At 40.0% G+C, this 13,726-nt stretch overlaps 1 protein-coding gene across 1 annotated transcript; it reads right to left on the bottom strand.

Moving 5' to 3' along the window:
• Positions 1 to 249: 249 nt before the first annotated feature.
• Positions 250 to 1,617, bottom strand: LOC126625488 (uncharacterized). Its single transcript, XM_050294570.1, has 2 exons — positions 598 to 1,617; positions 250 to 399 (listed from the first exon to the last, which is right to left on the bottom strand). The coding sequence occupies exons 1-2, from the start codon at positions 1,615 to 1,617 to the stop codon at positions 250 to 252; spliced, it is 1,170 nt and encodes a 389-aa protein (XP_050150527.1).
• Between the last annotated feature and the right edge of the window lie 12,109 nt (positions 1,618 to 13,726).

Below are 13,726 nucleotides of genomic sequence, written 5' to 3'. Positions count from 1 at the left end.
GTTGAATTCTCAACAACTTTCAATTCACAACAAAGTTTGATATACACCATCCAATTCACACTAATGGGTCAAGGTGTTCTTCCAAAAACACTAAAGATCTGTCCAAAACACTAATGGGTCAACTTAACAACTAATTGAACTCTATCCAAAATGCTAAAGATCAATCGAAAAGTTGTTTCCAAAAAAACTAAGGGCATATTCAACTATAACAAAATGAACCCTTAAACAACCTAAAGCATTAAAGCAGCATCATGGAACATTCCTCCTCCTTTTCTGACCTCTTGCAGTAGACTTTGAAGTGGTTTGAGAGGCTTGAGTTGGCTGAGATGAAGGTTGTGGAGCTTCCTGAGTGCATGGCTGAGATGACTGAGAGGGTTGTGATGCCTTAGATGTTGAGGCCTAAGTAATGAACCCATATAGCATTAGCACTGATAGATAGTACACTTCACAAATAACAAATTCACTTAAGAAATGAAAAATCAACAAAAAATATCAAAATTATACCTCATTTTTCTTGCTTTTTCTTCCTTTTCTAGCAGCTAGAGGAGGATGATTGGTAAGGCATTTGGCCTTGTTGTGTCCCGAGGCCTTGCAAACATTACATTTCACACTTTTTTGCCCTCTCTTGCTTAACTTGAATTCATTTTCATCACTCTCCCTATGTCTCCTATTTTTTGGTCTCCCCGACTGCCTTTTAAAAGTTGGAGGAATAATGCATTTGTTTTCAGATGGCTCCCAATATTTCATGCCTTTGACGGGTTGAATCAAGTTTTCGTAAGCTTCAAAGTACTTCTCCTTCTTGTACCAAGAGGAAACAAATTCCTCAAGCTGTCTCCTTGCATAATAGATGGCCGAGCAACCATGTATGCAAGGAAAGCCTGTCAAATCCCATCTTCTGCATGAGCAAGTGCACCCATTCAAATGCACCACAAATACATTGCCTCTGCCTTCATCCACTTCAAATTTTTCTCCTCCAGACCATGTAGCTACAGTGTGTGAGCTTTTCAGTTTGTACTCCTCCAACTTTTTCTGGATTTTTGGGCAGATAGCTTCTTTATCCTTCCTCATTGCATCTCTTCTCAACCATATCCTCTTCATCAATAAAAATCTTATAGTTTCCAGCATGGTAATAATAGGCTTGTCCCTAGACCTTAGAATAAAAGAATTGAAGCTCTCACAGAGGTTGTTTAACAGAATGTCACACTGAGTGTGTGTCTCAAAGTGTGACCTACTCCAATGCAAGGCTGGTCTCTTCTCCAACCATTTATAAGCCTTTTCATTTAGCCTATTCACCTTAGCCATACTCTCCCTAAAATTAGCGATGGTTGTTGCCTTGGCAGCATTCCACAAGGCATCTTTTAATCGTTTCCCATTAAACCCATCTGCCTTGTAGTTAGTGTATAAGTGCTTAACATAGAATTGATGATTACAATTAGGCAACACCTTCTCAAAAGCTGGTATTAAACCCTTTTGTTTGTCAAAAATGAAAGTCCAAGCACACTGGTTCACAATTCCCAAGTCAGCAGCTAGCAGTTCCAAAAACCAAACCCAACTGTCCTTGTTCTTGAGCTCTACTATAGCATATGCAATAACCCAAGTTTGGTTATTTGCATCCATTCCCAATGTAGACAGTAACTGGCCCTTGAACACTTCCTTCAAGTGACAACCATCCAACCCTACAAGCTGCCTACATCCATTCTTAAATTTTGCAAGCCCCCAAACAAATATAAATCCTCTAAAATATCACATGAACATCATCATAGGGCAACACCTTTATCTGAACTGTACTACCCGGGTTTGTCCTCCTAAGCTCATCACAGTACTCCCACAACTTTGTGTACTGATCCAAGTTACTCCCCTCAAGGATTTTCAAACACTGTGCTCCTACTCTGTAAGTTGTCTTGATGTGGATCTCAACCATTCTTTCCTCTTTCATTGTTTCCATAAATGTAGTGATGGGCATGCTTGGGTTGAGTCTGAACTTGTCCACATACCTCTTCACAAACCATGCCACTTTGCAGTTAGGATTTTCCCTCCAAATTCTCGGACATTCATGTTTCCCAACATAGGTTTTCACTTGGATTGAATCTTCATTGTACATCCTGGAAGCATACAATCTCCATGGACAGTTTTTCTCACACCTTGCACTAATCTTCCATTTCTCATTCCTTTTTAGCTTAATAAAAGGTGCACCGTGCTTAATGGAGTGAGACCACACTACCTCTCTCAACTGTGCAACATCTCTGAACTTTAATCCCTTTTCAAACTTTAGAACATCCCTTCTCATCACATTCTGAACCTGAATCGTCAACACTGTGCAGGCCATCTGAGTCTTATCTCTCATCATCAAGGGGAACGTCTTCTACATCCCTTGCATCAATAACGTCTTCTGGATGTTGGTTCCCAACCCCTTCACCCCTTTCAGCAACCCCTTCACCCCTTTCAACATCTCCAACGACACTTTCTACAGCCGTATCATCTACTACACGACGATCATCATCTTCCAAACTGTAGTCACTGTCCACAAACTCACTATCTATATTGTCATCCTCTGCATTAACTACCACAAACAATGCATATTTGTTAAAAACCTAAACTTTGCAAAAATAATTGAATACTGAAATTAAAATTGAAAAAAAAATGTTTCAAAAATTTTACCTTCATTAGCTTCTACTTCGGTCCCTTCATTAACTTCTTCAGCTTCGTGACCTTCTTCAGTTTCATCACCTTCATCATTAGCATTGAGCGGACCATCTTCAGCCTCATCTCCACTTCCTTGTCCTCCCTCAGTTGCTTCAGCCTCATGTTCATCATCACCATTGTAGGCTATGTCATTCAAAAGACATAGCCGTTTTTCTAAGTCATCCACACCCCTTTTTGCTCTACCCTTCTTCAGTTTTGATCCACTTCCCTTTGTAATCGAAATTGCCACCCTCGATTCCTCAATATCTTCTATAATGACACATTTTTTTAATATGGCACTCTTATCTAGATTCATCAAAAGCTTATGTTTCAACGTAGCTTTTTTCAGACTTAGATGTTCTAGGTACATTTCTATTTCCCTAACCCCTTGAACATACTTGCACATTTCACCCACATCTTGGTCCCGTTCAATAAGCCTTAATCCTTCACAATAAGACATCCCAGGAATCTTATAGTGATACAACATAAACCCATCATATCCTAACTCCTTAACCATTTCATCAATCTCGAAAAAAGACATGAAGTCTTTGTCTACGTAATCAAACCAAGCCTCAAACCCTCCCGTATATGCACTTTCAAACCACTTCCCACCGTGGTTAATTTTAAGGCTAAATAATTCGGGCATGCCTGCAAAGTCAAGGAGAAAGGTGAAAACAACATAAAATCCTGGAGGCACACGGGGAAAAATGTGAAAACACTAGTAGGACCATGAGGAAAAAAGGTGAAAACAAAACCATGGGGACCATGAATACAGTTCCACCTTTTTTCCTGAAACCATAGAAAAAAAGGTGGAAACAAAACCAATGGGGACCACGATTGAAGACAAACAATTGAAAAATTGAAAGCAAAACCACAAGGACCACGATTAAAACCAATGGAACTCATAGATCCCTAATCCCTAAAATTCAAAATTGAAAAATCGAAAAAGGTAGGTTACTTATGATAAAGTGGTGTTTCACCCACTTCGATCCTCCTTTTATCCCACCCCATCGGTAGCGATGGCTTCACGACAATCTTTCCTAGAAATGTGTGCGCAACGTACGATGGCGTGCGAGGTCGAGCGACGGCGACGTGGAGTGACGGCGAGGTCGAGTGACGGCCCGTGGGTAGGGTTTTGGACTGAGATGAGGGGTCGCGATTTTCTAGGGAGTGAAGAGTGGTTTCACTTTTCACTTTTTCTGGGTAAGATGGGGGGTCGCGATTTTTGAATTTTGAGGTGGAGTGACAGCGTGCGAGGTCGAGCAGCCGACGAGGTGGAGCGACGGCGAGGTCGAGTGACGGCCCGTGGGTAGGGTTTCGGACGGAGATTAGGGGTTGCGATTTTCTGGAGATTAGTGGTTTCACTTTTCACTTTTTCACTTTTTCACTTTTCTGGGTAAGATGGGGGTCACGATTTTTTAGTTTTTAATTTTGAATTTTTTTTTCACTGAAACCCCTCTCTTTAAAAAAAACACGTGGACACACGTGACGCCCAGTCATTGGCCACATGGGTGCCACGTCACAGTTAACTGGAAACTTAACAGTTTGACTAACAGATGTATGAGACTGTCCTAAAATTTACACTTTAGGTATGACTCTGAGACAAAAAAACTTGATGTACTAAATGTTGAAAACCACGAAAATTGAGGGTAGTAAACAGTCTTTTACCCAAATATATACTATAATCTAATTCCATTAAACAAAGTGAGAGAGGATCTTCGCCGGATCTTCTTTGTGAGGATTTCGAGGATTCTCTAATCACATCCGTTCATCGTATATCGTATGATCAGTTTTTGTCAAATACGATTTATATTTAATTTTAAATAAAAATTTTTATAATGATTTATGACGGCACAATATACGATGAAAATCACACCACGAAACCTCGAAACACAAACTTCATCCTTCTTGACAATGCAAACCTCATGCATCCATGTTGTTCCACCCTGATGGATGGGGAACGCAGTCCATATCATCCTTGATTGCCACAAAAATCCCGTCTAAGATAGATAAGGGATTTCCTTCCTCAAACCTCTTTGTCGAAGTTGCAGCTTGGCTTTAATGGTGTATCACCCTACAGTGGTCCGATGATGCATGCAAGGACATATTCAGGTTCCTTGAGTCTCAGGATTCCAAATATGAGGTTCCACATCATCATCGTCTGGGTTCTACCACAATTTCCATCTTATGATAACATGGATCAACACCACCTATATACACAACATTATAAAATATTCTTTCATTTTAAAAAAAAATTATTTTTCACGGGGAAAAGTAATTGCACTAGTATAGAAGATGACTGCAAAAGTAATTGTAGTGTCTGCAAGAAAGAGCAAAAACTATTACTTGGTGGAGAGAGGTGATGACGGCTGAAAATGGGGAAAATGGAGAGTGTGAGGGCTACGTGAGAGAGTTGAGAGATGAGAGCAAGTGAGTGGGAAGAGAGAGAGTGTCGTGTGAGAAAAGACTCAGGAGAGGGTTTGGCTGAGATGAGGGAAAAAAGAGAGGGAGTGAGGCGTAAGAGAGAGGGAGAGAGGAACTAGTTGTGTAATATGGTTGATTTGATGGGTGAAGTGTGAGAGTAACAGGGAGGTAGATTGTCTGTCCTCTTAGTTGTGGTGCCCTTCTATGCCTTCCTATTTTGTACGGTCACGGTTGAGCCACGTAAATATTTTATATTAATTTTTTAATAGAGATAATAAGACAAAAAACAATAAAAATGGAGGCAGATTGTCTGCCCTCCTAGTTGTGGTACCCTTCCATGCCCTCCTATTTTGTGCGGTCACGGTTAAGCCACGTAAACATTTCATATTAATTTTTAATAGAGATAATAAGATAAAAAAAAATAAAAATATAAAATGTTAACGTGGCTTAACCGTGACCGCATAAATAGGAGGGCATGGAAAGGCACCACAACTAGGAGGGCAGACAATCTGCCTCCGAGTAACGGTGGTGCACGAGAAAGAGAAAATATAGGGTAGAGGAAATGGAAAGAAAATATAATTAAAAATAAAGAAAGAATACAATGGGTGATTAAAACAAGAAAAAATCTGCTACAATTCATAGGGAATCACGGATGGGATTTCAAATTTCAAATTAAAAATTAAATGTGGGTCCTCCAGCTCATTTATAGAAATATGGTAGGAAATGTAAGGCTATCTCCAACCAATCTGGTTAGAAAGTTGAAAATAGTATGAAATGATATGAAAACTGTCTTCAATCAAGTGTTAGGTCAAATGACTCATGAGTCCCATTGGACCAAAAAAGAAGAAAATGGCCAAATGGTTGGCCCAACCCTTGTCAGCCAGCCTCTGGCCAGGCCAAATTTTTTAAACCAATGACTAGCTGATGTCAACTAGATGTTATATTTGATTTTTTTTACAGTTTTTTTTAACAGTTTTTTTTAACAATTTTTTTTAAAAAAATTAAAAATTATATATATTTTTTTCTATAACTTCCTAAGCCATTAAACAACATAAAAAAAACATTTAAAAACATGAAATTTAAGCAACATTTTTAAAAACATTTAACAACATAAAACTTAAACGCTTACTCCAAGCTTCTTTTGGCCCAAAAATGTGCAACAAGATCCTGTTGTAGATACTTGTTTGTGGCATGAGAACGTATCATCCTATGGCGCATCATGTACTCATTTAAAGAGATATTATCAATTATTAAATTGAAAGGCAAACTAGGCCCATCATATATTTTTTGCACGAGCCCTTCTTGACATATTTGGATCATCTTGGTCATCATCAGACTCTCCATCAATATACCCATCTCGCTCATCCTCCACAATCATGTTGTGTAATATGATGCAAGACATCATGATGGAGTCCAAATTTTCTCGACTCCACCCTCTTGGCGATTCCTTAATGATCTTCCACCGTGCTTGTAGAATACCAAAAGCTATCTTAACATCTTTCCAGTATGCCTTTTGGTGTAAGGTAAACCACTTTTCGGTGTCATTCGCAGGGTTTACAATTGCTTGGACAAGTGTCGCCCACTTTGGGTAGATGTCATCTGCCAAGTAATACCCCATGTTGTATTGATGGACGTTTACGTAGTAGTCAAGTTGAGGTGATTTACCCTCCGCCAGATTATTGAAAAGGGGTGAACGACCAAGAACTGTAGTATCATTTTGGGATCTTGGGACTCTAAAGAAAGCTTGCCATATCTATATGTCAAATGATGCAACCGCCTCTAACACAATTTGTAGCTTTCTCGATCTTCCGCTAAAACCTCATTGTCATCCGGTGGGACAGTTCTTCCACTGCCAATGCATGCAATCTAATGACCCTATCATGCCCGAAAAGCTAAGATCTTTAGCTTTGCGAAGGAGACGCTCTAGATCTGCTTGATTTGGTTGATGGAGGTATTCCTCTTTGTAAAGCTGAACAATTGTTTGACAGAATTCAGCAAGAGTATCAAGCCATGTAGACTCAGACATACCACATGTATCATTCATCGCATCAGTTGAGGAGGCATAAGCCAACATTTCGAGTGCAATAGTAACCTTTTGATGAGGTGAGAAACTAGGGCGACCTCCTCTATCCAGTTTCTATTGAAAGTATGGACTGACATGTTGGACATCATGAAGTATATGCTCGAAGACATAACGCCTTATCCAGAAGCGACTTCTGAAATCCTCTTCATTGTACACTGAGTTGGGGTTGAAGTAGTTGTTCATCAGATTCTGATGCGCCATCTCTCTATTTCATGGCTTGTAACTGTGACCAACAATAGAGTCACCCCATTGAGGTTGTTCTTCAGTTGCCTGACAAGCCATAACCCTAGCCATAGCTGCCATATATGATGTATTGCGCCATGCTTTATCTTCTTCATCAGACTCCTCATCTTCTAGCCTCATCTGCGCCCATTTATCTTCCAATTCAGAATTGGAAGAGGACCCCTAGTTGTAACTTGAAGAGGATCCAAAGTTGTAATTCATTGCAAACTTGAATTGAAAGAGATATTGGATAGGGCAAAGCTGAAGGTGTGTGAATTATAGGCCAATATCCACCCTATATTATGGATATTGGAAGCTGAAGATAAGAAGTGCCACGTAGATAAAAATCGTATAAAAAAAAATTCCCACAACCAATTACATCTCGACACGTGGCACTCTAAAACCTATCAGAAAAATTATTGAGATTATATATTGACAAGAAATTTGGAGAGTTACTCAAAGATCGACATGTGACACTTGAAATATGAGACGTAAAATTATTGAGTTCCTTATCGAAAAGAAATCTGTAAAGTTACTCACACATCGACACGTGGCACTCGAAATCCGAGACGTAAAATTATTAAGATTTCTTATAGACAAGAAATCTGCAAAGTTACTCACACATCGACACGTGACACTTGAAAACCAAGATGTAAAATTATTGAGATTCCTTATCAACAAGAAATATGCAAAGTTACTCACACATCGACACGTTACACTCGAAATTCGAGACATAAAATTATTGAGATTCCATCTCAAAAAATTATTGACAATCCATAACATAAAATTATTGAGGTAGTTTAATTTAAGTAACCATATTAATTCAATTAAAATAATAAATTATGTTTGGACCTATGACCCTTTGACTCCCTCGGTTGGAGATGTTTTTTTGTCACAGGGCTATGTTTGGCATATGGCCCTTTGGCTCCTTAGTTGGAGATGGTAAGAAAAAAGGTCTGACATTGTTCATTAAAATATTAATTTCTTGGAGGGCTATAGGGCCAAAGAGAGCCCTTTAGCCCTCCTTTAGTTGGAGATAGCCTAAAAGTTTGAATTTATTTCTTATAAATAGGAAATGTAACTAAATCATACATACTCCGAATTCAAGTCCGCTTGCATCCACGTGTTCCAAAAAATGAGTACTATTCAAAAATAGTAAAATAAAAGTGTAAAAATGAAGGGAAAACTAAGGTCCACGTGAAAGGCCTACGTGGCATCTTAGGGGCATTTTAGGAATTTCATTGCTATTGTTAGTAAAATACAATAAATCTTGGGACAAGATGTCACATAGTTCGCCTAGGCGCTAGGCCCCAACTCGTCACCCGACTAGAGTCTAGCGTTTTTTAAAACCTTGTGCACTAGTTTAATTTTTATTGGATTAATTATAAACAAAAAACAAATTTAGGTTAAATCAAATGGAATGAGGAAAATAAATTATTCTAAAAAGTCCCATCAATTTATTGTCTGTATATAGAATTATGCTACATGTTTGTGCTTCATTACCCTTTTTTTTATTTATTTATTTTTTTTCTTCGGACAAACGATATTATCTACACTAAAGAGGCCGCCTCACAATGGGCTAGCAATAATGTGGTTCAAATTCGCCTTTGGTGAGAATCAAACCTAAGACCTTTCACTATAAGTGAAGAGAAATACTTCTATACCATAATACTAAGTGGTGGCTTCATGTTGTAAACTTTCCTAGTAAGTGTGATTGTGTAAATCCTAGATTAGATTTGATTCTAGTTATCATTTTTCTATTACAACTTGTATTCATTGGGGATGAAGGAATTTCTTCTCTCCTTTACTACTATAAATAAAGGCACTATGTAAGAGGGATAACAACTGTGACGACCCGTCCCTAATTTTCCTATGTAATTTCTCTCCGAGTATGTGTGTTGACGATTATGCCTTATTGGCAAGTGACGTGGACTTATTCTTATCGCTTTCCATTTTATTTCTCGCTATCGCATTTAAATTGTAAACACTAGTACGGGTATGCGTAAAATTTTAAAGTGTAAAAATATCTACTTCGGATAGATTTCGATTTCCTTTTACTGTAGGAAATCTGAAAAGCTATCCCTTGGATTCATTTTAAACTTATCATGTGCACTCTCTGCATCACTCCACTTTCAGCTATCCTATTCCATCTTTTCCTTATATTTTGTCCCCCTCTATCAGAAAAAGCAAAGCAAATTTCAAAACCTCACTCTCTCTCTCTTCTCCCTCTCCCATGCCACATTCTTCTTCTTCTTCCTCTCTGCAACAACCACAAAACACACCAAAACTCACAAACGTGAAAAACAAATTACACCATTGTGATCATCTCAGTCCCACGATCACAACGATGTCCTTGAAATCTAGTGCGGACGAGTTTTAACTCACCAACTCGGAAGGTCCGACTCGGCGCGTTCGATACTACGGTTTTCAAGCCATGCATGGCTAAGGTAAGCCTTCAGAAACCCTTAGAACCTTTATTTCACTTATATGGGTTGTTATTGATCCTTTGTTTATGTTTTGAACGTGTGGTTTTACCCAGAAACGCAAGAAGAAGGAGAACCTGAAGTTTTTCGTTCAAGAACCGTGGCCATTTAGTCACTTTCAAACCATTTTTCTGGTCAACCTCAACCACAACTGGATTTCTTCTAGGTACAAACTTGTTCTCTACATTCCTAACTTCAAAATGGCTTTTGAATCACTGAGTTTGGTTAAGTAACGAGTTAGAAATGAACTCTAGAAGTTAGGAAGAAAATTTTAGTTTTCTGGAAAATTTCAGCCGTGGTCGTTTGGCCACTTTTAGACCAAATTTCTGAACAACACAGACTATATTCGAACTTTCTGTAAATTGGGGTTGGTAGATCACATTTCTAGATTTAATTTCGCTTTTGTAGAAGTGAATTTGGTTGAGAATTGAGCTCGTTATGGGCTCTGGAAGTTGGCCAAAAAATCTGTAAAATTGCAGATTTTCCCGAAGAAGGCGAGTACAGTGTACTCGCGGGGCCGTGTGGGCGTGCATGGACTGAACCTTTAGGTGGCACGTGGGGGCGCGTCCGGCCTCCGGCCAGCGCGTGGTTGGTACGTGCGTGTTCGTGTCGTCGAGTAGATCGATTTCATATATTTACACCCTAGGTTTGAGCAAACTATGAGCGTTTTATTTAGGTTTCCGTTATGTGCTTTAATTAATGTTATTTAGTTATTTCACATATAGGGGAAACTTATTTCGAGGATTTTCGAGGCCAAGCTTGGCTCAGGGGCTACGACCTAGCGACGTACTTGTGAATGGGCAGTTGTTTTATACCTATATATATTTATAGTTTCCATAAATGCATATTTATGTTACTTTTACGCCTATTTTGCCTAGTATCATTATTGTGATATAAATTGTGATAAATGCTGCTATATGGTTGTGATATTACTGTCATGGCATTCATACGTGCTTGTGTACATGCTCATCTTGCTGCACCCGGTGTTAGTACTCGCCCCAGGGCCAGGGCTATTCCTTCACGTGTATGTTCACATCTGCACCGTTCGCTCACCTTGGATCCAAGTTTAGGTGCCAGTCTTGTCGGGTAGATTGCATTGGGCGATTCGACTTGTATGTGATGTGCTTTTGCACCAGTTTCACGTGATCGTAGTACTAGAGCATATTGATTACACCCAGTCATGTTCGTGTCAGAAACCATATGTTCAAACTTGTGTGTCATCTTAGATGGATGAGCACTTAGTTATATTGATTATCACATGATTATTATTGTGGCATATGATATATCATTTACTTGGCATATTTCTGGTTATATGGCTGATATACTGGATTTCATACTTACGTAGTATGTTTTGAGGAAACTATACTTGTTTTACGGCGAGGGGTTAGTATATTCAAAGATAAAGGTTTTCATATAAGCATTGTTTTGCTGACCCACTCAACTTTGTTTTTCACCCCTCCAGGACCTAGATAGTTGTACTCACTGTGGCACTCGAGGAATCGCGGCAGTTCTGACATTTCCTTCTGTTTAGACGTATGAACTTATCACTATTATGTAATAAGTGTACTTTGGTTGCCTTGACTACTCTTTCGTAGTCTCACTGTCTATTACGCTCTAAATAATTGTAGTGGGTTCAACCCACGAATTGCGCACTTTTTCACTATTTAGTTCTAATTAGTTTTAATTTTATTCACTTTTTGCATCACTTACCCTTATGGTTACGTCACCTGACGGTGACGGCCAGCATGCTTCGACCTTTCCAGGTCGGGGTGTGTCAGGTTGGTATTAGAGCATAGGTTTAGACAGTCCTACACTTCCTAGTGTGTTTTAACGCTTGTTTTCTTATGTCAGAACCATGCCACCTCGTAGAGAGCCACGTTCTCCAGTGGAGAATAACTTTCCAGACTTTGGGCAATTTGGTGAGGCTGTCGCCGTTGCTATTCAGTCTTCACTCAGTCCTAGCCCGAGGAATACTTTGGATATTGTATCCCGCCTGAAAATTAACGATTTCTATGGTAATGAGGGACCGGAGAAGTCAGCGATATGGTTCGATCATGTGGAGAAGACTTTTCGAGTTATGCACAGGCAGGGTAATCTTTCCCTAGAGAGATGGGTCGAGACCGCGACCTGGTTCTTTCGATTGGGAGCAGAATCTTGGTGGGATCTTCAGAAGAAATCCTTATCTGATGCGGATGTTGCAGATTGGGATGTTTTCAAACAGTTATTTAAGGCAAGATTTATTCTTCCTGAGTATGTGGATAGTAAGAAGAATGAGTTCATAGACCTGAGGTAGAGCGATATGTCAGCCACTGAGTATCATCGAAGGTTTATTGACTTATCCCGTTATTGCCTCGAGACTGCTGCTAATCCCCGGGAGATGCTTCGTTTGTTTAAGAGGGGAACTTGCAAGAAATGGCGTAATATAGCAACTGCTATTCCTTGTGCTACTTACCAGGAGTTCTTCGAGGTCTTGCTTCGGATTGAAGATTCGGATAATGCTCTTGATGATGAGAATGAGGGTGTTGGCAGGAATGTCCAGAGGTACAATAACAGGGAGCGATCATCTCTTGGCCCGAGAAGGGCTCAGAATTTTAAAAAGAGTGGAAATAGCTCTGGATCCTAGAGCGGGGGTTCTAACTCCGATACACCTTAGAGAGGAGGCAGGTCCACTGGTAGTTCTCGTTTTCAGAATCAAGGAAACTCCAGTAGTTCAGGTGTTCAGTTTTGTCGCAGGTGTAACACTCGTCACTATGGCGAGTGTAAAAAGGGAAGCAGATGATGTTTCACTTGCAGACAAACAGGGCATATGGCTTATAATTGTCCTCAGAATCAGAAGAATCAGCTTGTTCTACCACCGGCAGTTCCCTTACAGTAGCTTCCAGCACCTGGTAACCGTCATCAGTTAGGCCACGGTGGAGCCTTCCACTACCAGGGCGGCGTAGTTCCGAATCAGGGAGAACCATACCAGTATACACATGAGGTTCCCTACTACCAGGGAGGCTATCAGCAGACTCAAGGAGGTTATCCACAGTTTCAGGGAGATTATACGCCGTATCAAGGCGGCGGAGCATAGATGTATACTGGAGGGTAGTATCAGAACCTAGACGTAGCGTCTAGCAGTAGAGGTTTAGGCAGACAGGCAATTCCACCCCAGCAGGGCCGAGGCAATCAGGTTTAAGCAAACAGGGGTCGTGGAGGCAGACAACAAGTTCAGGGAAGAGTTAACAACATCACCCTTTAGGATGCTCAGGCTAATCCGGACTTGATCATGGGTACGTTGAATGTTCTAGGCTATTTTGCTAAAGTTTTAATTGATTCTGGTGCTACACATTCAGTTATTTCCCATAAGTTTGCTCAAACGACTCAACCACATCCTACTTCACTTGACTACGAGTTGGAGTTCTCGATGCCTAGGGGTGAAATATGTTATGTTAGTTAGGAGTATCAAGGATGTCCCATCCTTGTCGAAGATATAGTCATGCCGACTAATCTTGTTCCTTTGGATATCGTTGATTTTGACGTTATCTTAGGCATGAATTGGTTACACTGCAATCATGCCAGGTTGGACTGTTATGAGAAAGTTGTTACTTTTCACCGACCAGGCATGTCTATTGTCATGTTTATCGTTAAACGTGGCGGTTTAAAGCATGGGGTTATCACTGCCATAAGGGCGAGATGACTATTGAGTAAAGGTTATCAAGGTTACTTAGCTCATGTTGTGCTAGCGAATGAGACTGTTGCATCTGTGGAAGACGTCAGAATAGTTAGACACTTTCCCGATGTTTTTCCCGAGGAATTACCTGGCTTACCCCCAGATCGTGAAGTGGAGTTC

Source organism: Malus sylvestris, chromosome 6, assembly GCF_916048215.2.
Source record: "Malus sylvestris chromosome 6, drMalSylv7.2, whole genome shotgun sequence".
In the NCBI taxonomy this organism is placed as follows: Eukaryota; Viridiplantae; Streptophyta; class Magnoliopsida; order Rosales; family Rosaceae; genus Malus; species Malus sylvestris.
Note: the sequence above shows the minus strand (reverse complement) of the source record. Positions and strands in the feature narration are given on the sequence as shown.

What these genes read in the sequence shown, in the direction of transcription:
- LOC126625488 (XM_050294570.1), bottom strand. Translation starts at nt 1,617, where the DNA reads ATGGATGCAAATAACCAAACTTGGGTTATTGCATATGCTATAGTAGAG. An exon ending in AAAAAAGTGTGAAATGTAAT is followed by an intron (nt 400 to 597) that starts GTTTGCAAGGCC and finishes TTCATTACTTAG; the next exon opens with GCCTCAACATCTAAGGCATC.